The sequence below is a fragment of the Rhamphochromis longiceps genome, linkage group LG22 (genome assembly GCF_057381845.1).
Source record: "Rhamphochromis longiceps isolate RC_006_pf linkage group LG22, R_longiceps_female_GT1.1, whole genome shotgun sequence".
NCBI lineage: Eukaryota > Metazoa > Chordata > Actinopteri > Cichliformes > Cichlidae > Rhamphochromis > Rhamphochromis longiceps.
In genome coordinates, this window is record NC_140577.1 from 33,154,427 (window position 1) to 33,178,582 (window position 24,156).

At 40.9% G+C, this 24,156-nt stretch overlaps 1 protein-coding gene across 7 annotated transcripts; it reads left to right on the top strand.

Moving 5' to 3' along the window:
• Positions 1-798: 798 nt before the first annotated feature.
• On the top strand, positions 799-24,014 carry bag6l (BCL2 associated athanogene 6, like). 7 transcript variants are annotated; one of them, XR_014909448.1, is made up of 25 exons: positions 799-1,298; positions 1,401-1,518; positions 1,958-2,181; positions 2,523-2,582; positions 2,685-2,807; positions 3,915-4,087; positions 5,659-5,788; positions 6,008-6,196; positions 7,482-7,698; positions 8,122-8,184; positions 9,750-10,045; positions 10,260-10,338; positions 10,915-11,213; positions 11,319-11,568; positions 11,649-11,818; positions 12,167-12,220; positions 12,316-12,418; positions 12,759-12,883; positions 12,978-13,112; positions 13,402-13,464; positions 15,446-15,625; positions 18,738-18,845; positions 19,043-19,189; positions 20,275-20,673; positions 21,755-24,014. XR_014909448.1 is itself a non-coding variant. In XM_085397094.1 (24 exons), the coding sequence occupies exons 1-24, from the start codon at positions 1,218-1,220 to the stop codon at positions 20,371-20,373; spliced, it is 3,486 nt and encodes a 1,161-aa protein (XP_085253220.1). In that variant the 5' UTR covers positions 799-1,217; the 3' UTR covers positions 20,374-21,534. The 7 variants fall into 7 exon arrangements, 6 of the variants coding, with proteins under 6 accessions (XP_085253220.1, XP_085253221.1, XP_085253222.1 ...); XM_085397094.1 differs by lacking the exon at positions 21,755-24,014 and having other exon boundaries at positions 20,275-21,534; XM_085397095.1 differs by lacking the exon at positions 21,755-24,014 and having other exon boundaries at positions 7,557-7,698; positions 20,275-21,534.
• Positions 24,015-24,156: the final 142 nt, after the last annotated feature.

Below are 24,156 nucleotides of genomic sequence, written 5' to 3' on the forward strand. Positions count from 1 at the left end.
GAATTGTAAGGTGACCTACCAGTTAAATGAGAAAAATCTAGTAACTAGCTAGCTACTTTGTTATTATAAACTACATTAAACCAGTTGTATGAAAATGATATTCAGACAGGGGTTTTCTTAACATTGTAGACTGCACCGCTGGAGACACGAGCTTAGAGCCTATAGTACAAATCACTACAACAACAGTACTTTGTTTACATAATACTGTGTTTCTGTACACCTTTATACCTTTGATAATATATAAATCATCATTCACGCATGCAAAAAAGAAGAAGAAAAACAAATAATTAAAAATATCTGAAAAGTTAATTGCTCTTTGGGGTCCCTAAGCATTCGCCCGACAGTCTACCAATAGCGGTCTATCGCAAGATGAAGTATGTGGTACAACCGGTCTGTGCGTTTGTCGGGCTGTCAGGCTGCAGTGAAGTTATGACAGTGAAACCGAGTGTTTAAAAAAACAAAGCTTTTTGATTTGATTTTATTAAAATAATTTCATTGTTGTCCGAACATAACATTGACACATGTCTGCACTTTCACGAGCTGGAGATAGAGACCTTTTTGCCGAGGTCTTTATCTCGTCAGACCGCACTCCTCACAGACAGAGACGACCATGAAAATGGCAAATCTGCGGATGCAACACATATAATACGGAGGGTGGAATCATAAACGAAGCTAACCACTTAAGCTGGAACACCGGCCACTTCTCAGTCAGTATGTTTATATTGTACCTCTGCCTGTAAAAGCGCTCAGACGCAGTCGCGTCAACATCTTACGTCATCGAGGTCATGTGACCATGCTTCCATTACGACGTTTGGGGGTTTATTTAGCTAACGGCTCAGCCTGCATTGGCTAATATTGTAGACAGCCATTCCAAAAACAAACCAAAGCCAAGCCCCACGTTTTTGTGTCGATTAGCTGACTGACGTTTTTCAACCGAACTCGTGCAACGTCGCTTCCAGGGGAAAAGCTAGTTAGCACTGTTACCTTCTCGGTAATAGGGGTTACTTAACGTTAGCTAGCTAACTAAATTAACAACAACAGGGAATGGGTTGTCTGTTGCAAGTTGCTTTCACCATATCTGTTATTTTGACTAATCTCATGCCGTAGATGCAGCGTGTTTCCTCAAGCTTGAGTCGTCCTCCATTCCCCACAGTCGCGAGAATTACAAATACAGAAGAGCACATAAACTGGCCAACGCTCTATTTAGAACATTAAGTATGACTGAGTCCAGCGGAATGATTGAAGTCACAGTGAAGACTCTGGACTCACAGAGTAGGATTTACAAAGTCAGAGGCGAGGTAATAGTCTCTGTTTAAAATGCTGATCTAGTTAGACATCCTCACCCTTACTGGTAACTGATTGGTGGGTGCTTATATCTTGTGTGTTTGTATTTTCTCCAGTTGACAGTGAAGCAGTTCAAGGAGCACATAGCGTCCTCGGTGGAGATCCCGGTTGACAAGCAGAGACTTATCTACCAGGGCAGAGTGCTACAGGATGACAGAACGCTGACTGAATACAGTGAGCAAATGACACCATGTGACCTGTGTATCCAAACATGCACAGTTAGGATGATCTTTGAACACGTGTCTGATTATGGCGTTATTTTTGTGCCATTATTCTGAGCGCACAATGCAAGTACAAGTGTTGCATTTTGAGCGAACAAAATTCACTGCTGCTTGCAAGAAATGTATTTCAGTGTTTGATATGATCCATATACACACACAATAACAGCCCCTCTCGCTCCGTTTTTGCATTTGCTCAAGCACTCAATCTAAAAGTAAATCCTTATTTAAATTTTTTGGCTACTGTTGTCTGATTTGTGTGGGTTTTTGTTTGTTTGTTTGTTTGTTTTTCCCCCACTCATACACTTATTATCTTTTTCAACAAAAATTGCCAAACAGTAACCCATAAATATTTTGGAGCATCTAATGATGTCCATCGCTTTGTTTTCCTTTAGATGTAGATGGTAAGGTGATCCATCTGGTGGAGCGTGCCCCGCCTCAGGCCACTGTATTGTCCTTTGGGGGTGCAGGTGTTTCTACTGATGGGGCAGAGGGTGGAAGCAGTAGCAGCAGCCATGCCTCCTCCCAGGGTGCCCCACATGACCGCAATGGCAACAGCTATGTGATGCTGGGGAGCTTCAACCTACCTGTCAACATGATGGACTCACAGCAGATACAGGTGGGGTCAAGGCCTGCGTGCAGACAAAGAACCCTGTTCATTTTCTTCTGAGGGGAACGGTAAAGGCTTACTTACACTCTTGTGGTAAATATGTGTAGACCCTACCAAGGTGCTGTTGCCAGTATTCGTGCTTGTGCATGGTGCATGGTGCATTATGTGTTAAATACTTTAATACGTGTACTATTGTGTACAGTTACATTTCTAAAGAAATACACTTCAGATTACGACACAGGTTACATTGCAGGGTTTCAGAGGGATTTGCGGTTATGATGTACCTACGGCCTAAATTGAACAAAAATCCATGTAAGGAGCTTTTTGTGGTTTTTTGTTTTGTTTTGCAGATGTCAGTTCAGCAGATGCTGACTGGAGATGGTGAAGCCAGGGTCAGCACTGGTTCGGGGGTAAAGTGTCATTATTCACCAATCATTTCTTTATTCTTTTTTTTGGAAACCCCTTCTACCTCACTCGTCCTGTAAATCTAATATATGTTTGTGCATCTTTAGAGCAATGGCTCAATGGATGTGCAAATCAACTTGGACCGGTCAGTTGAGAGTGAACCCAGGGTGAGGCTGCAGCTCGCTGAGAACCTGCTTAGAGACGCTCACTCTCTAATCCACAGTTTGGAGGTACATGGACTGTTTTCATATGTACTGTGGGTTTTTATTTGCACTCTCACAGTATTTCTTAGTGTCATAAATTAGTTTTGGTACTGTTCTGTCCCTTTGTTTTTTATGAATAGATTTTTGCCACAACAGCTCTCAGCATACTTTGGGTGATGCAAACAGGAAGTATACTGTAACACTGTTATCAGAGGAGTCAGAGAATCAATTGTGTGTTATGGCTTCTGTTTAGAGTTCTTTTTTTTATTTCTAGTCTGAAAATGGATAATATAATACAAAAATGAGGAAGGAAAAACTTTTCAGTACTAAAGTAATCATAGGTCTTACCAAGCATGTTAGTAAGCACCTATTACTCACTGGTTTAAGGATTGCAGCCATCACTATCTTGCTGGTATGAAACCAGACCTGATGACTGAACACTGTATTTGACCTCTGACAAATCATTAGCCAATAAGCAACCCATTTAAGTTCTTTTCTGAATCGAATATAAACTGAGAATAACAAAATTAACTTTAAGTTTAATTCTGTCTGTCCTGAAGCTAGTGACTGAAAATATGAAGTCATCATTAATGTGTTTACTGAGGTGACAAAACAAGGGAGCCAGTGTTTTGTTCCTATGCACTCATATACAACTGGAAGTCTTTTTGCAGACAAGTTGGACCCTGCTGGCCATTGAATAGAATGCAGGTTTAAGGCCCTTCATTGGCTTCACTCTTCAGAACATGTTTCAAAACCTGTCGACCTGTAAACTGAGAGATGAGGCAACTGTGTCTGTAAACGAGATTAAACAAAGAATAAACTTAATGAAATTCAGTGGGCAGATTGTATATGGACAAAAGAAAGCTGACAAAATATGGCATTGACTTGGCCGTACTCTCCAAGGATTCTTTTGAATCAAAAATACTACAACTTCTCTCTTCAGCGACAGTACTATAGTAATAGCCCAGGTTCAGTACCAGGATGTGCATGCAGTCACTTTTCACTAACTTGTTCTGTTGAGTAGACAATATGCAAATTTAGATGCTGAAAGTTTTCGTAGGATTGCCTGAATACATCTTTAAACAAAAAACTACTGAAATGCTTGTGGGAACAGTGACATGTTTTGTGTTGTAGGGAGTGCCCAGTGCCAGCAGCGCCCATTCAGAAGCAGGGATGCTTCCGTCTTCTTTGTCCCCAACACCATTGTCCTCATCTATAAGAAGGCCTGAAGCGCCACAAGTAGTGCTTACCAGCTCACCCCCAGCAGCATCAACCCAAACTGAGAGACCAGCTATCACTGGGCCCAAGTGAGTCAAAATGAATAACTGGTATCTGATCATACGGTTTATACAGTTTGCTGTGTCATGTGCTAAACAGTTTCTAGCTACTGCTGCTACTTGTAACTTCCTAGACAGATTGAGTACTCCAGTGTTTTCTCACAGAATCGTTCATCCTCTGTGATCACTACTATAAGGACTTTATCACAGCCATACAACAGTCTCAAATTAGCAACTAGTTACCTGGCTCTCCACAGGCATCATCATCAGCTGAGTAGGCGCATAAGTCAGTACGTGAGCACATCTCTAAAAGGCATTAGAAGGGCTAAAGCACCAGCTGCTCATTGATACGCCAGACATAAATATTCTTCATTGAGAACTCAGTGGGCAGGACCTCAACGCTGGAGGTCAACTCCAAGGCAGTCATTCAAGCCACCGTCAATCCTGAATATACCAAGTAGTGACATAAAATTATCGTATTTTCCGCACTATAAGGCACACTAAAAATCCTTTAATCTTCTCAAAAATCGACAGTGGCTGTGGTTACTGACCTCTAACTGAGTTTATGTGGTACACAGCGCTCAAAAATCTGTCAAAAAATGTTTTAGTACGACTTTGGTGAGCTACGAAGCCGCACCGCTCGATGGATTGTTGGAGCTTTACGGCTGTCGTAGTCAGGAGCGTCGCGGAGTAATCTGGGTCCTAAACTCAAACGAACACTGCAGCATCACTGAGAGTTAAAAACGGTCTAAATTCTTTCATCTTTAATAAAATGATCAGCGTTGCTGCTTTACCAGGTGTAACTATGATGTTTAACATCCAGGCATCCATGAAAACAGAATTTATTAGATTTAACAGAGTTAGAAGTTAGCAGGAAGTTAGCTCGCTAGTTTCGCTAGTTACCTAAGCATGATATAGCATGTTTGACTGAGAGATTTCTGAGAAAATTCAAGCGTACAGTTCTGCTATCACTTCCAACATAAATGAAGACAGGAAACTAAACAGCAGTGACGTTTGTAGGGTTACTGAAGTTGGGCTAGCTGGTATATAATGATGTGCTACGTGATTGCTAGCGACACAGCTATGTTAGCATAACATAAACAGTGAAGCTGGAGGACGAACACTAACACTTTTCCACTTATAAAAGTTAACGTGAGCGTTCCTGATGGTTAGAGACAAATGCAATTGCATGGCAGGGTGCTGTAAACGGACCAAACTTCAGTCAGGAGAACAACTGAGGTTAGTCATTAATATACTGTAACAACATACATAGAGCATCTACGAGAGAATTCAACATTAATGAATCGATGGTACGGAAGTGGAGGAAGGAAGAAGAATGAGTTGAGTAAAGTTTGACTTATCTGACTGTTTTGTTTCGCCTTATAATCCGGTGCGCCTTAGTGCAGACTCTCAAAGATCATCATGTTATATATCATTTTGTATGTCCTAGCTTCTTTATGCTGTGCAAATGTTGTTTTTCCCCCAAATCACTTTCTAAAAGCACAACAGATTTCAATGGATCCAAACTGACCTATAACACATGTCAAAAATGCCAGTGTTTATTGTAGTGCTGACTCTTCTTTCCCATTGTTTGTCCTCAGCCACCCTAGTCCCGCTGAGTTTGTGGAGGTTCTCTCTGAGGTCAGGAGGGTGGAGGAGCGATTACGTCCCTTCATAGAGAGAACCCACTCAATCCTCGGAGCTGCCACCTCAGCAGACTACAACAACAATGTAAGATGAACGTGTAGTGGCCATAGCAAAATATTCACTCTAGTGTACTTAGGAAGAATACATCTCAAAACTTTGTGACAGGAGCTCTTGCTAAGAAATGCACTGATGGAAGTGACTTCAATAAGGGAAACCAAGAGTTTCTCTGCAGATAAGTAGATACTGTCATGTCAGTGCTTTTTAGTTTAAGCATTAATCATAATTTTATAACTCTTTTCACAGACCCGGGAAAGAGAGGAAGATCAGCGCATTCTTAACCTGGTTGGAGATGCTCTTCGTCTCTTAGGGATCACACTGGTTGTCCTTGGTGACCTACGCTGTAACCTGGGAACCTCTCCTCCACGTCACCTGTATGCGGTTGGCCCCTTGGCTCACTACAACCACCCAGTTCTGCTTCAGGCTAGTCTGCCAGTAGGTTCACACCACACTGATATTTTGGCTACTGTGAAGAACTATTGTGTTAGGATATAGTGTAATAACCGTAACTTTACAAGTGGAACAATTATAACATGCAAGCAATGGATAGTGTTTGAATTGTGCCGAGTATAATATCTTTATCTGCCATTGTAAAGGTGTACAGTGGAATTAGATTTTCAGTAGGTGCATACAATTAAGGCACATTTAATTTAATTTAATTGATTAGGATTGAAAAGGGACCATGTACAATATAAGCATTTTATAAGAGTTTGCTTAGAGCTAATTTGCATATGCAGTCCCTCGGCAGCTTAAAAAGCAAAACGTTACAGCAGTTAAACGAAGAAACCAAAATAAAATGTGTAACATAGTCTCAGGCACATTCACCCCACATCCCTGCATACACAAGAAAAAGCAGGCATTAATGTTTAAAGGTCTATTATTTTTAGTTCTTTAAAGACCTTTACAAAATTATATACAAATATTATTATGGCAGTTTCATTGTAAGTATAAATATCAACCAATCCAGAAAAAACACAAAAGTTATATATTAAGATCATGGAGTGCCTGTCCAGTCTCCAGACCTCCGTCCTATAGAAATATAAACAATTTAGAGAGCTCCTGTATAGATGAGTGGGCTAAAACCCCTCCTGAGATTTGTGCAATCCTGGTGAGCAACTACAAGAAATGTATGTGTATATATATTATTATATAATAATATCCAGAACTTTAGAATGAGGGTTACTGTCACCATGCACTGTCTGATTTTTGAGGTTGAGTTCTTATATAAAGTGTAGAAACAGTGAAATAGTGTCCTTAAAAAATAGATTTTAAGTAACGTCTACGTGTTAATACTAGGGACTCCTTTTTAAACCTAAAGGGTAGACATAATATTTGGACATGATATAATGAAAGTGTTACATTATTTTTCAGGATAATATGAGGGAGGTGCAACTTTGCTTATATTTCCTTAGTGTCAGCGCTGTGTTATCTGGTACCTCTCAGTGGTTGGTTTCATTACTCATAAAAAATTACCTATTACTTGCACAGCACAGGAAGCAACAAAATCATTGATTGATTAGTAACTTTAATGCATTAGATTATTGCAATGTAAACTAATAGTGTGCAGATTTGCGCGATTAAGCAGTGTTTGGACCTGAAAATGCAAATGTCAACATTTGTTTACGAAGGAGAAGGAATATATCAGAGGGCCTCAGGCAGTGTCACTTGTAAATTCTTACCCTACCTTTGTCACAGACCATGAAATAAATTTTCCCTCCAGATGCATTTAGGGACAACAGTAACCATGACGTCTAATGGTAGACAAGCAACTGATGGACAGCAACAAACCTTTCAGGGCACTGACCAATCAGATCAGCAGGCTACAGGCCAGACTCTGCCTCTTCAGGCAAATGGGACCAATCGAGGAGGACCTAGGGTGATCCGGATCACACATCAGACGATGGAGCCTGTAGTCATGATGCAGATGAACATTGATGGTACGTGTGCTCCAGTTCCTTCATAGAACTGACTGTACACATGAAGTTCTGCGACTCGTCTGATGCCAGTATTTTATACACGACACTGCTCTAAAACAGAGGTTGAACTCTTTCTGTGGTTGTTTACTGTATTCATTTGTTTATTTGGATAAATAGGTCTTATCTAATTAAATCAAACAATTACAGTAATCTGCAAACGTTATTTTCAGATGGGTCACAATTTTATTATTGTGGATCATTTAGAAATCTGTCATGTCTCACTACAGGGTTGATCTATTGATCTTCTAATGGCTGCTTTCATTAGCTGAAATGAGTGTGTGCACATTACATTTGAAACAGCTACTGCGTACTCTGTGGTTATTTTTGATGAGTGTATCAGTTCCCCTGCTGTGAAGCTGAAAGAGTTGTGATGTTGTTGAATAGGTGAATCGGCTGCAGGGTCTCAGATACCAGGACAACCAAATGCCGCAGCTTCTCAACAACCTGGTGAGTGAAACATCAACAATTATTTTCTTGGCAAATGAATGTTGATTTCATTGAGTGAGTTGTTGCTTAAACAGTGCAGTATAGATTAGAGATGGACCGATCCGATATTACGTATCGGTATCGCTCCGATACTGACCTAAATGACTGGATCAGATATCGGAGAGAAATAAAAAAATTTAATCCGATCCATTAAATATCAAAACAGCACCTCACAAAACTTGCGACATGGCGTAACTCGGCTCATAACCGTAGCACGTCGGAGCAGTGTGCATCACGTCATAGAGCGGCTGTGGCGTGCGAGACCTGTTGGCGGTCTGGTTGAGTATTTGGAGCCTCGCTACCAAACCAGCATTTCATCTCCGACAAAGTTATCCAAGAGAGAAGTAAAGCAAGTGTGTCAGTTCATCTCTGAATGTTTGTGAAGCATTCCTGCGTTAAGCTTAACAACCATATATGGAGCGACTGCCTCTTCTCTCTCCCTCCCTCTCTTGCTGCTACTTCAATCGTGAAACTGATCAATGATCAGCTGATCGGCTTTTCTGTCGCGAGTCTCTCTTGTTTGTTTTTGGCCCACTTCGCGCCAGAAAGATGAAACCAGCTGCTGAACAACAGCAGCTGGTTTAAGCTTAAACTGTCGTTAGAATTTATTTAATATTACTTTCTACTCCAGGATCTTTTTCTACGCAGCTGACGGCTGGTAACTGTGCAGGGGCGCATCTAGCAAAGTTTAGCCAGGGGGGCCGATAGGGCATGAACAGTGAAAAGGGGGCACAAAGACATACTTTTCTTTCTTATTCTCATTTAAAATGTCGAGCTTTTAATAAATAATTATCTGACTCTTACACCCAAAGTTTTAATATGATGTAAAATGTATAGAAGTCCATTACTGTATATAGTAACTGTTAAGTCTAATATACCCTAGTAAGCTATAGTACTTCTTCCATCTGTGCAGTCTGCAGTTCTGTTGAAGAAAGATGTTGAATCTATTTAATATTTCTTGAAAAATAATTTATTTCTGTGCATTTTTTTTCACACTGCATCAAATTAAAGTTGATTATGTCGATTAAGCATCATGAGGTGGAGCGTGAGGGGTGGTTCCCTATTTTTTTTTTTTTTTTTTTTTTTTTGCTGGGAGTTTTAGAGCCCTATTAGTTAGGCTGCTTACTCTTTAAAATACCAGAATAAGGAGGATGGAGCAGGTTTAAGTTTGTTAGATTGATCAGTTTCGCTGAACTATGAAATATTTTGGGTGCAGTGTATGTTTTGCATACAGGTATAACAGAATAGCTTTAGTGGGGGTTTTTTTGTAACTTGAGTATGAACTTATACAAAAAGCAGCAAGGTATTAAAAAACACTTTTATTGATTAAAACACACACTATATCGGATTCATATCGGTATCGGCAGATATCCAAATTTATGATATCGGTATCGGACATAAAAAAAGTGGTATCGTGCCATCTCTAGTATAGATGCCCCCCCCCCCCCCCCCCCTTTTAACACCTTGGGCCATGTGGACTTCAAGTGCACTCACTCAATTAAGTTTAGTCCTCTCCCTGTTCTCAGGCACAACACCTGCCCACTTCACAGAATTACCTCCTGAGTTCATGCAGGCAATTGTGCACCAGTTTTCTCACCAACCCACTGCCATGGCTGCTGCACCCTCAGCAGCCCACCCAGTGCACATGATTTCTGGCTCTGACTCAACACCCAGTGCACAGACAGCTGCTTCACCGCTGCTCCCCAACACCCCTGTACAGGGTAGGGTAGTCATCACCAGGCCATCCTTGTCCACCCACATCACCCAGCCTGTGGGAAATACCATCAACCTGAGGGCTACAGGTGGCCAGCAGCCAGGACAGGTAACCCACCACAGAGTGTGAGGAGATACAGGTTGAACATCACAAACATAATCTACTTAAAAAGTGACACACAAATGATTTGATTATCGACTGTCAGCTAATTTTACAACCTTCCGATACATCTTACAACGCACTGAATTATGTAGAATAACTGTTGTGCAGTAAACGTATATTCACTGGTATGGCTCTGCACACTTCGCCTTTTTGTAAACAGGGCACGGCACTGGGTCCCTCCTCTCTCACCCAGATGATCAGTGGTCTGGTTGGACAGCTTCTGATGCTGGAGCAGCCAGGTCAGTGTCATTATGTCACTTCCTGTTCCTGTTACAATGCAGAGTGGTGTTTTTGTGTAGCTCATCTGTGTAGCCAGTTAAATTAAAAGCTTATGGATAATGTCTTATATTAAAAGTGTAATCATCACATGCTTTATCCAAAGCACACTCTTACTCAATTCACCTGCTAGTTATTTCCACAGTATTCATTCACTGTGACTTTAGAGATTCACTAGGTTACCTTAGCGTATAGCTGACTGACTAGCAGCATGGCGTCTTCAGCTGTCCTTCCTGCACTTTGTCAGATGGTTTATTAATCCTGAGCATCCTTTATTAAAAACAATACTTGTAATAAATGTAGCCTGTTTACACCTCTGGAGGCCAGGATAACTGAATCGGAGACCTGGCTTCACACCCTTGGAAAAACCAGTAAAAAAAAAAGTAGGAGGACATATAAAGGGCATATAAACGGTGTCTCTACAACAAATGGTATGAAGACTAGTTAGGAGAGCAATAAACATAATATTAATATTGACTTTTATCAGTATTGGCCTCAAAAATGTAATATTCTTTTTTCATGTTTTTTTAACTCTCTAGGTGATCCTTCAGCGAACTCTCAGTCCTCCCTGTCTGCCTCTTCCATGTTTGTTTCCAGCACTGCTTCTCCCCCCTTTCCCTCAGCTAATACATCTGGACAGACATCCACCCGCACCACAAGTACTACCTCAGTCGGTCAGCCAGCAGAGACCAGCCCAGAGGGAAACATGGCTCAGCTCTTGGGATCTCTACTGGGAGCAGCAGGGTTGGGTGGTCCTGCCTCTGGATTGGCTCCATCCATCACTGTGACATTACCAGGGGTTCCTGGCTTCTTCCAGAGCATGTCAGACTTGGCACCAGTGAGTTCAGATAAAATGACAGAAAACCTGAATTAAACATTTCTGAACCTTAATATAAAGACTGTTTGTACCAGTCAATGAGCAACAGGTGTTGTTTCCGCACAGCCACCTGCCCCTGGCCCCAGGGCCTCACTTCTTCATCAGTCCATTGGTCCTGCTCCCTCTCAGACCGGCAGCAGCCCAGCCGGAGACTCTCTGAGCCCAGATTTATTCTCTGGCATTATGCAGGGAGTGCTGTCCACCATGATGAGCTCTTTTGGGGCACAGCAGGGCAATGGAGAAAGCATTGCCCAGTTCATCCAGAGGCTGTCCCAGACCAATAACCTGTTTGCTCCTGGCTCTGGGGATGCCGTGGGTGAGTCCTTGAATGAAGATATTGTGCCTAACAAGTTCTTGCAGTTCACACTAATCACCATGGTTGTTATCTCATGGTAGGGTTCTTTGGGGACCTGCTCTCCCTGGTGTGTCAGAGTTTCTCTATGGTGGATATGGTGCTGTTGCTTTATGGGAACGCCCAGCCTCTGAGACGCATCCGGCCTCAGCTCACAGACTTCTTCACTGAACACTATCTCCAGGAGCAAGAACCCACTGATGCCAACATAGCTGTGAGTACTATGTAGAGTTAATGTAATGGCATCAGTGCCGTCCTTATTGGGACAGTGCTGCTGTTCCTCTCCTATACAGGGAAAACTTAAATCATGATCTCATGTGCATTTCACACAGCTTGTATTTTAATCAGTGTAACTGAAAGAATCTTTAGTTGCAACCCTAATTATCACTCATGAAAGATCCACTGTGCTCAATCTATGTAAAATATATTATAAAAAATAGCAGTGGCTAGTAATAAGCAAGAAAGTAGTTTTCAAAATGTTTTAATACAAATTCCACATTAACAAAGGTAATACCATAAAATTAAAATCGAATGGAAAAATGTAACATTATTCTCCCTCCAGGCAGCAGCTGAGGACCTCATCAATGGACTTGAGGATTACATAGCTGAGAGCTTTGTAAGGACAATGTCTTTCACACACAAACATAGTAACATGGACTCTTAATTTCCTGTGACATGTGCACATAAGTGAGCGCTGTGTATTGCATCTAGGCCACAGTGACAGTGCGCGAGGGAGTGGACATAATTCAGACCAACCTGTCTTTCTTCAGACAGCAGTTCACGCAAATGGCCACACATATCCTTCGCTGCCACGGTAAGTTCACTTTGATTGCAAGAAGGAAACGGTTGGGAAAAGAGGGCATTAAGAACTGCTTACATGGAACATGGAAGGTTTGAGCTAAAACCCTTTTCAGGCATGCTATATGTGGCATTGAGTGTGTTAATGGCTTAAAGCTGGGGGTCAATTTGTTGTGGATTATGGAATAACTTCAGTTTTATTTCAACCTTTGATGTTTGATCTAGTTGCTCAAATATATCACCTCCAAAGAGGGGCATCGGTTCACGACAGTATTTTCTTATCTTAGTATTTTGTGTAGCCAGAATCCTGCACTGATGGTTTTATATTTGGGTTTTTTGTTTTTTTCACATCGCAGATCACATGTTTGGCCCCCGCCTGCTGTTGCTGTGTACTCACAGCCTGTTTGAGTGTCTGGCTCTAAACCTGTATTGCCTGGGAGGAGAACACAGATCTCTGACTGCTGTTATCAACCAACACATTGTTTGTATACATCTTCAGTAACGCATCATCATGTGCTTTGCTGATGGCACAGATTGGCAGCTGCCTATTACTGTGTATTTCTGTGTTTGTGCAGAGGAGGATGTCTGCAGACGTCAATCCCAGTCTGGTCAACTGGCTGACCAACATGATGTCTATGAGGCTGCACATCATTCTGGAGCATAACCCAGTTACCGAGGACCAAATCCAACACTACGTTATCCATTTACAGGTAATTAACAGAAACAGTGTAGAACAGATTTTTTTGTCCCTAATCAGGCTGCTACTAAAACCACATTATCTATGTAGATATGTTTTGCCAACGCAAGTAATACAGACACAGTCAGGTCCCAACATAGCTGAAAAAGTAAGGGTCATGATCAAACATAAATTTGAATGTATTCCAATTTGACTGTGTCTACAATACGACCCTGTTCCAACAGCAGACTTAACTACGTTCAAATCTGTCATTTGAGTCATTAGAGTCAGATTTAGTTACATTTCCTGAAATGTTATTTCAGGAGGAGTTGAACCAGAGGACGGAGACTGAGGTGGAGCAGCCATCAGAGCGTGCAAGTGTGGAGGTGAGTTTTTACTTATTTTTGTTCTTTTCTAACTTCAGCGAGTCTGACTGCTTCTTAGTGGATCCGTTTGATGTATCTTGCTCTTTCAGCACGTTCTGACTTCAGTCAGTATGTACCCATCAGCCTGTAAGCCCATCTCTTTCTCCTGAGGATGTAGGTCTCTAAGATAACCGTATGGTTATTGATTTGCATTCTAAAGATGGTGTAACTGTAACAGCAGCAACTAATGACAGTAGAAAGAAAAAATCAGGCTCTGATACACAAACTGGTCATTAGTTTTAGGCTTGGTTTGACTTTGCACATGACAAGAATAGAAATGTAGAATATCACCCTATTTATAATTTTAGATGTTTTTTTCTGTAATAAAAATTACAGAAAATGAAAGGGTTCCCATTACTGTCAAATTGCCATTACTTCCACTACACCAAGATGGGCACACTTCTTTTTATTTCAGTTAGCTGGACATTATATGAGTTCAGTCATAAAATATAACAAAGATTCAGGTGGAGTACGTGACATTTTGTACTTGTGAAACTGTCAAAATTAGAGTCTGTATAAGTAACTGAAAAATGATCTTGTATTTTAATCTGAATTAGTATAATATTTTTTATTAGTGTTTAAATCAGCCGTTATGCTTTCTCTCTGTTGGGGCTAGGCACTCTAGCCATATGCAGTGCAGTTTGTATCTTACAAATGTACTTCAGTCCAATGGAATGACATGAAAGGCTCATGTGCTCACTACGGCTGCAACTACAGATTATTTTGGTGGTCGACTAATCTGCCAATTTTTATTCGATTAGCCAATTAGTCAGCATTTAACTCAGTAACTCTTATTGCTGCTTCCTGTGGGCAAACCTCCTATTCTAGGCTTCAATACCTCACCTGCTCAAGTCTGCTCACCTGTGAATATCACCCTGTTGTCTCGTCACGCAACAAATTATAATAATGACCCTGGAAACGTGAATGTGAAAATAATCAAATGTATTTTTAACATTACTCAGCAGGACCATCAGAATAAAAACCAAATTAAAAAATATAAAAAAAAATAAATGAATTAAATATAAGTGATACAAAATAAAGGGAGAGTAGTATGTAAACAAAAACATGATGTGCAAACGAAACTAAAATGGCTTCTGTCCACAAGTTCAAATAAAGCTTCAAATGAAGTCAAAAATATTCCTTTTTTTTTCAGTCCAGAATAACAAGTTTCCAACATTTACAGATGATTGCAGTGGGACGTGCTCTGGAGTGAGCCTTGCGCTCATCTTTGAGATGATGTTCCCAGCTGCTGGTAACCTCGCTAAAGATGCTCTCTGTCTGTCTTCAGCCATTCAGAGGTGCATGAGCCTCTTAACAGGACAAACTCATCCATACACCTGAGTTTTCATGGGCAAAGACTGTTACTAATCATAATCAAAAAACAGGAGACCGTGTAGCTACTCCTTTTTGATTGGCATTTTCACTCATTAGCTAACAAAACTGAAATGGTGTTTGCCTAGCAAGCGTCATCCTAAGAAGTTTCCCACAGGTAAGCTCACAGAAACAGTGCAAACATGAACTTAAACACGGTGTCAGCGCGATGCACTAACTGAACTTTCTAAACAGAGTCGACGTCACAGCTCCAGGGTGCCGCGTTTTCAATGCTCATGCGCTGCAGTAGTGCTGTCGTGGATGGAAGCTGTCCACAGTCTGCACTTAACTTTGTTTGTTTTCTCGTTAATGCTTTCAAATCTCAGTTTCCATGTTGCCGTTCGCGCTGAGTTCTTCTTCGTTAGTATTGAGCACAGTCTTGGCAGACGATATAGGCGATACTGCCCCATAGCTTCCTGGAGTGTATTGCAGTTACCAAATCACATTTACGAGGTATCAGTATATGACGCGTCGAAAATAAAATTCCGCGTTCACACATTTTTGTAGTTGACGTCATCGATTATGTCGACGAATCGTTGCAGTCCTAGTGCTCACTTCACCTCTCGGTCAGATGGAGGACAGTTCGTCTCCAGCTGCAGCCACTACAGCAGAGGTGGTTTCCACTGGAGAGGGAGAAGCACCTGCACCTGGTTTATCTGTGGATGGTTCATCTCAGTGCTCCTCTGGGCCCCGAGCAGGACACGACGAAGTGGCTCCTGAAATGGAGCCATGGGCAGCAGCTGTTCCACCTGTAAGGATGAGGTTTTGTTCTGTTTTTGTTTTTTTACAGTTTATGCTTATGCTATTCCTGCACAGGTCATTAACAAACCTCAGAAATGGGACCACAGTCTTATCTAATAAGACTTATAAGACTTATCTTTGTCCTTAATGGGCAGGATTAACTCTGTAAAGATGATGCTATTCCAAAATTTCTATATGTATTTCAATGCCTTCCCATCATGATTCCCAAATCCTTTTTTAAATCTCTGGATTCCTTAATCACTTCATTCATTTCGAATGGTAAACATTCAGAATTGAGGAAAGCTCTTCTTCAAAGACGCAGGCTGGTGGGAGGCTTAGCACTTCCTGATTTCCAATACTACTATTGGGCTGCAAATATCAGGTGTATGCTGTCTTGGCGACACTACCATCTTGGCAAATAACACCAGGATCCTTTTCTATGTAGCTGACAGCTGGTAACAGTGCAGGGGCGGGTCTAGCAAAGTGTTGCCAGGGGGCAGGTAGGGCATTAACAGGGAGAGGGGGCACAAAGACGTACTTTCTTATTCTCATTTAAAATTTCTAGTTTTTAAAATAAATAATTATCTGAATCTTACAACCAGTTTTTTTCTGATGTAAAATGTATAGAAATCATAAATATACCAACAAGTTTTTTAAATGTATTTATTTACCGAATTTCCCGGAGGAACCCACCCGAGGGATTAATAAAATTTCATTTAATCCAATCTAATCTAAGACAGTGTACATCACCTTGACACCTCTGTGTTTGTTTTCATTCAAAGGCTTTATGGCTTTAATACCTGGGGGGCCGGTCTCTAGTCAAAATGCCTGGGCTGTTTTTTTTGTCCCAGTCCAGCCCTGGGCACGACACACAGTGAATTAATTTGAGAAGGTGCATAAAAAAATAAATGGCCGGGCCAGCGGTGCACATCGCAGATCAGCTCGCATAGACACATTAGTTGTGCTTCTTCTTAATGACGGTATCTTAGCTAAAAACCCAACTACCAGATTCAACTTGCAATTTGCTAAAAATCACTTTACCTCCCGGTCAGAGGGACGCTGCTAGCTGGCGTTTTTTTTTCCAAGCAATGTTGAAATTTTCACATTCCGACACTTCAAAAGCTTCAGGATCCGTCCGCTCAGCACAGCATCAGCACCGCGGAAATACTCGGATACACCCGTAGACTCAAGACACAGTGCGTTCTCGGGACTTTCAGGTGTTTGGACCAATGTTTTCTTTTCTGATCAAACCAGAAGCTTTAATGAGCAGCTGGATTTGTCTCACATTAAATGGCTGAGTTAATGCCAGTTAATGCAACATCGAAATGCAGCTGATTGAAATGAAAAGCTCGAGTCTGTGGGGGTCAAAGTTTGCAGAACTACGAACGCAGCTGGAATCCACAGCTGTGCGTGTTCATGGAGCTGCATTTTCACCTGCTGGACATCACTACCTGACAAGTTTAACTGTCTTCAGAACATTGCAGAGGCCTTATTGACAGTTTTTGGCTCTACATATCTGTGTGAGCAGATTTTCTCTCAGGTAGCCTCTGAATGCTGGACACTGGGAGACCTGTGTCTCTGAGTGGGAGACCAGAGATCACATAACATGTGTAGCCCTGTATTAACAAACATGCCATATTGGCCCAGTTTATTTTTCTTATCATTGTTGTGAGGAGACCATAAATAGCATTTGTATTTTCTGTTGTTCAGTTCATTTGCTGTTATGGATAAAAAGTCTTTTTTTGTTTCAATATAGCTGAAAACTATTCGCTGACAGCTGCCAACATCTACGAACAAATATAATCCTATAAAGTGGCTCTATATAGTGTGTAACTGTTCATATAGAGCGTTATTCAATTTATTGCTAATATGGCACACTGACCTCTGAGGAAATTTTAGATGGCACTCGTCATCAGAAAGGTTGCCGACCCCTGGTCTAAACTCTTTTGCAAACTTATATGTAAATGGACAATTTGCTTGTCATTTGCTTTGGCATTGCCACTGCTCAGTTTTTACAGGTCTGACACTATGACAGCACAATTCTCCCAAAACCTCCAGACAGTCCTGTAGACAATTCTTTAATGGTCAAACCAGCCTCTAGGAGCGCAATATCAGTTCTGTAAAATTGAATTTCAAATGTTCAATGTTCTTCAGTAGCTGCTATCCAATCTAAATGGAACAAATCTTAACTTTCATATCACACATAAACTGTGGGATTCTGTCCTTGGCCAAGTGCACAATAAGCACACACTGGTCCAGGGCTAAGTTGGTATATTGACCTGTAGAAGGTGTAGGGGTGCTCCTGGTGCATTACTTCATGTGTACTGGTCCTGTCCTTCACTGGAACTCTGTTTTCCAAACTATGTGTGAAGTCCTGCGGCATCAAATTAAACTAGATCTGCTCTGTGCTGTTTTTGGTGCGGCCCAGAACAAATAGAAAGAATCTTCTCCCCCCTCGCGCGGCAGTTGGTAAAAGATATAATGTCCTGTATGGATTTAGAAAAAAGTAGACAGTTTGTGGATAAAAAAAAAAGAAATTTTATAAATTGTGGTCCCCTTCTCTGGACTTCTTTGAAAGGCTCATGACTATTGTCTCTGAGTAGCCCACAGATTAACACCCCCCCCCCCCCCCCCCCCCCCAAAACCTTATTTTCTGGGTATCTTGTGTAGTTGGGCAGCTGCCAGTAATGCCAGTGCTGTTTAATGTTTAATATCCTGAACTATTCTCTATTGTACGTTGCACTGATGCTTTGTCTAATAGTAAGAATCAGAGCAGGAAAAAGCGATCCATTCTCAGTCCCCTGAAGTTTAAACATGGATGGTAAGCTAATTTATTTTAATGAAACCACACTGTTTAAAAAATGAGTGACAGTCACCATAGTTACAGAATTTATTTGCCTTAGCATTTGTTTTCTCCAGCATGGTCTTCATGAAGGCATCTGTGGCAGCTTGTTATTGTTAGGAAATGTAGATAAGCAGTTGTGTGTATTCTGACATCCAGGGAAACGTTGTTGGAGGGCAAAGCCCTCTACAAATCTGTGATTTTCTTTTACACAGATTTTTAGCTACATACATGAGCAAAGTGACCATCACTTACAGTTGTGCAATAATACATTGGTCAGGAATGGGTTCCTATCATCAGACGTGACATGCTGTCCCAGAGGAAGATCAAAGCCCAGCCCCCGCTGTCTGATGCGTACCTGCATGGGATGCCTGCTAAGAGAAGGAAGGTGAGAACTGCTGTTCCAAACTCACTGAACAGAAAAGTCTGATTGTGTCACAGATCCCTTCCTCACTGTTGTCAGCCTTAGCTCTAACAAAAAGACTGCATTCTCTCACCTGCATATGAAGGTAGAACTGCAGGTTTTTTTGATAATGAAAAAGGCTGTTGGGCAGAGAAGGATGACGTTAGTGTTTCTACCCTTAGACGAGCCAGTGTGAAGGACCGCACCTGTCCCTGTCGGACGCAGTTAGTCGAGCTGCTCGTGCTGTGGGAGTCCTGCCTGTCTCTTCCCCAAACAGCTTGCAGGTAGAGCTGGAGAGCCCAGAGATACAGGACGCTTACGCCAAACAGGTAATCAGCTGCTGCAAATGATGTAGTATGATGTAAGATCCCTTGATTACTTAATTACTCCTGTTTATTGTTATTCATCCAAAATTGAGTATTGATTGTTGACATATCCTGTTTTGCAGTGTATCATACACTACACTAAAGTAAGCCCTGTACAAACAAGCAAATATTAAACAAAGGTTAAATATTAAACAAAGGTTAAGGTCCCATCCAGCAATTCAAGAAAGGTTTCCAAGCCTCTTGAAAGGTGGGGACATCTCCCTTTACTACACCAAAATCCATTCAAGTTTAGCAGCATCTCACTAAGCCACCTTTTAAAACAGGGAGGTGATGCCGATTTCCATTCTGTCAGAGCTGGTCTTCCATGGGACAGGAGTGATCCGGTTTCATCAACGCCAAATAACAGTGCAGATGAATGGCTGTACTATACTGTTTGGAAATGAATAGGGTAAATGGCCAGGCCCTCCTCCCAAAGCTCATCTCAGTTCATTGGACTGGCTTTACTAAGATAATTTGCTGTAACTAGTGTAGTGAAAACTTGGATACTAAATGTTTAGAAGTTTGTTGCGCCAATAAGAGATCATACAAAGTTTGACTTTTCAAGGACATTCCCATACAAAATGATCTTGGCTTGAAAAGATGGTAGGTTGTTATTGTGAAGTGAACAGAAATGTTTCTCAGAGAGTATTTTGCATTTAATTTAGGGTCTTCAGAGAGTTTCTAAAAATGAAGTTGTCACCGGCAGATGTATGAGGAAACAACGTCATCATCAGGATGTATTAGCTTTAGCTTTATTAACAGCCAAATAAAAAACATCAAAATAAAAAACAGAAAACCCAGGCTCCCACTTTTAGTGGTTTTCTGTAAATGACCTTCAGAAGAGTGAGGAGGTCCATTACCCCATTCAAAGGAAAGAGTGAGAGAACCCAACTTTATCTACCAGTATTGTTTTTTATAAATGGGTAAGTTCCAAAAGAGATACGAACTCCGTGGCAGTACCAGCAGCCCTGGAATACAGATCTTGTACTTCACTGTTCTGAGTTAGGTTTGTGTGCGAGCTGCTGTTTCTGTCTGTATCCTCCTGCCAGGTAAAGTGTGACATCACACAACGAGTGAGAGACGATCCAGACTTTACCGGCCAGAGATTCCCCAACACACATCGAGCTTTCTCTGTAGAAGACTCCTAGTGCCAGTCAAACAGCTTGTGCCACAGAGGAGCAGGATGGGGCGATGAAACCTACCCTGCAGCGTGAGACCCTGATACATGTAATGTGGCATAAGCAAGGAAGACAGCTGCTGACTTCACTTCCTCCTCTCTTCTGTGTCATGGAGACGCACGCCGCTGTAGTTTGGTTAGAATGGGAAAGTCTGCAGACTCTTGCTAAAACACCCCACCTCCAACACCTCTGAGAAGGACCTGACAGAAGGACCTGACATCAGTGCAGAAGCAAACAGATCTACAGGATCTAGCTTAATGTCAGGATATGGTATGCAGTTTCTAATCAGTGGGCAGTCATACCAAAGTTTGAGATATTATTAGTATATTACTGTATATTAGTTAGTGGTGGTGTCACTGCTAGGAAAGAACAGAGTCAGAATGTTCAGAGAATAAAGTTTCATTAATCTGTGACACAGATGCACAATGAGAGTGAACGTGTAATCTGACAGTGTAAAAAAATGTCCGAATTATAAGCCAGCGTGCTTAATATTAGGAGGAAAAGTGTTCTAGTGTTGTTAAGGACAAAAATATTTTATGAGATAAAGTGTATTTATTGTTATAGTAAACAGTGATGGTGAAAAAAACATAGGTGAGCACTAATCTATGCTAAAAAATGATCTTCTTAAACTACCCCTTGGAGATCCTTAAAAAAGACATCCACCTTGGTCCCTAATGGACATAAATGTCCATTCCCCAAAAAGTGCAATAAAAATCTTATGTATTAATATTTTTTTCCACTTTAAATTGGTCAGTCTTTTAAAACTACTTCTCCCTGAAATATTCATATAAAGTTTTAATTATATTTTCGTTGTTTTAACCCTTTAAATCCCAGTTGTATTACACGAGCGCCCTGTTTTTTTTAGCCCAAAAAACTAAATATTTTCCAAAAAAAACATTTGAAGTAATATTTGATTGTTATTATAATTAGGCCTTTAGATGGTCCAAAGATTGGCACCAAAATTCATTTTGACCTGCCATTATTTTTTTTGCAGGAGCACATTAAAAAAAAAAATGCATCCACCTTTAAGCCTATGTCCATTCCCCAAAATGTGCAATAAAAATATTAAATATTAATTTTTTTTTCACTTTAAATTGGTCAGTCTTTTAAAACTACTTCTCCTTGAAATATTCATGTCAAGTTTTAATTACATTTCGCGGATTTTAACCCTTTATATCCCGGTTTCGTCACATGAGCGCACTGCTTTTTTTGCCCCAAAAAACATAAAACTTGAATATTTTCCAAAAAAAACATTTGAGGTAATATTCAATTGTTATTATAATTAGGCCTTTAGATGGACTAAAGATTGGCACCAACATTCATTTCGATCGCCTTTTTTTTTTTTTTTCAGGACCAGAAAATGGTCTCCAGGCGGCAAATGCTCCTCCTCTAGGCCGAAATAAGTGCATCTTGCCGGGGTAAGTCGCGACGATTACCGGGGCACGATCACCGGGGACCCCTTTTTCCAGCACACACGCCCGATACCACGTGACAACAAATACGTCATTTCCTGTTGACTAAAAAAAAAAAAATGCACCCTCTCATGGTCCTAGGGACCAAAAAATGGTCCCGCCCGATCAGCGGGCGAAGCCGCTGCTGCACGCCGGAGATGAGGCTTCATTTCCGGCAGGTCTGTCCAAGCAGCCCGCTGTTTTCCAGCAGAGGTCAAATGTGAAGCAAGGGCGCCACCCGGTGGACAAATAAAAAAATTACAACTCTAAGGCCTGTAGTCCAAAACGAAACCTAAGCTGGAAACCTGACGATCCCTTTGACCGTAATTTTTCTGGCGTGAAAAATAGCGTTTATAATGGGTTTCAATGTGGACATTTTTGTCCAAAGGGACTAAGGTGGATGCATTTCTGTAGCTTAGCCATTTTAGGCTAATTCAATGAATTTACACCACAATTATAAAATATAATTAAAAAGAAAATTCTTTGACAAATTTGGCTATATTCCACTCAACACAGTGAAAATGGTTTAAAATTAAAAATGCAAAAGACAATAAATGTCCCTAAGGACCTCTGAGGGCTACTCTGCTGTCAAACAGCAGCGGTCCTGATACACTGTAATACTGAGCAGTACTGTGTTATAAATACATAGTAGCATAGAGCTTTGTCAGTTGCACTTTACCATATAAAGTCGTGATTGTCGTTAGTGTTTCCATGATATCCGCTTTATATTATTTTCACATCTTATTGATTTCAGTGAATCACAGACTTGCACATTTTAAATTTTGGGGTATTTTAGAGCATTACGTGTAATTGACTCTTGTTGAGTAATACAGGATACAGCCCCATCGGTGATATTTGTCAGCTTTGTCAAACTGTGAACTGTTACTACCTGCTTGATAACATCATGATCATAAATCCACTTTTAAATCAGTGTTTGTCAATTTTTAGTATTTATCCATCTGGATGATTGGCTTCAAATGTCTTTCTGCTTGTGGTCTCTGACAGTGGACCCATCTGTGTTTGTCCTGCTAGACCAGAGTGTCGTGTTCGATGCTGTTGACCATAATATTTCATCACAGCGATTAGAGCATGCTGTAGAGGCACTGTGCTGCAGTGGTTTGAATCATATCTATCTAATAGACTCAATGTGTTCATGGAAATGGGAGGTCCTCTTCACACAGAGGTTAATTGTTCCAGACTGCCCCCAGGCAGTATCATTAGAGGACGTAGCATCCATCTATGCACCCAGCTTTGTCTATCAATGAAGTAACACACACCAACTAGTTAAAATTGTAGGAATGTTTTAAAGACATAAAAGGGGTCATCTGATCGTTTAGTTTTCTCTGTATTGTAGGATTTTAATTTGTAAAATTACTTTACTGTTGTTGTGATTTGAAGCTGTGAAAAATACAACTGAATTGGACTTAGTATGGCACTCACAGCACAATCCAGATGGCAAACAATAATAGAAATTGTGTTAAATTTAGAATCAGACATTGATTCTTGATCATTTTTCCACCCTCTGTTAATATTATCATTCATCCAGAGTGCTGACTAGGTGCATGGTCACCAAAGGAGGTGGTGTAGCTAATCTGAGCTCCACCAGTAACAGCATCTCTAGTTCCTTTTTGCAATTTTTTAATTCACCATTAATTGAGTTGTAACATCCTGTTTAACAGTAAGAAGCCCAAATCTGATGCTCACTCTGTAGTGAGCTCAAGGTCTTCTCCCTCTTCTGCTTTCTAGCTCCAATTCCTAACATGTGAAATAACAGTATATGTGTGTATGTGTATCATTTTATTCCTACATCTCCTAGACTTGCTGCATAGAGGCAAGCAGACACAATCCACTGTTAATGACCGAAAACCTTTGTAGACAAATCATTTATAGCGAAGTCAAACTTGTGCTGATCCAAAAAGGCAGCTCTCTTAACTGTTTAAGATTGTTGTGCCACTCATTCAAATATGCCAACAAGCCGGTTACCACAACTGAACGGGCAGCTAGTTGGATTAATGATCCAAAAAGCAGATTTCAATACATACGTATATAGTATAAAAATCTCAAAGGTTACATTTACACAAAAGTGCACCATATGAAAGGTGTGGTACAGCAGCCGCCAGTAGTATTTCAGACTCTGTTACTCCAGAGTGACAAAATATGTTCTTATTCCTGCTGCTCTGCTGTCAACAAACATCTGCACTGTTGACCACTTCAATACTCAGAGTAAAAAGCTGATTGACTTTTTTGGTGGTATAAATATCTGAACAATTCCCTGATCTAGCATTAGAAAAGGAGAAGCAGA

Bases quoted from the DNA above. Each gene is read 5' to 3' on its own strand.
- bag6l (XM_085397094.1), top strand. From the start codon at position 1,218: ATGACTGAGTCCAGCGGAATGATTGAAGTCACAGTGAAGACTCTGGAC. The intron at 4,088-5,658 runs GTGAGTCAAAAT...GTTTGTCCTCAG, and splicing joins CCAGCTATCACTGGGCCCAA to CCACCCTAGTCCCGCTGAGT. The intron at 18,846-19,042 runs GTGAGAACTGCT...TTCTACCCTTAG, and splicing joins TGCCTGCTAAGAGAAGGAAG to ACGAGCCAGTGTGAAGGACC.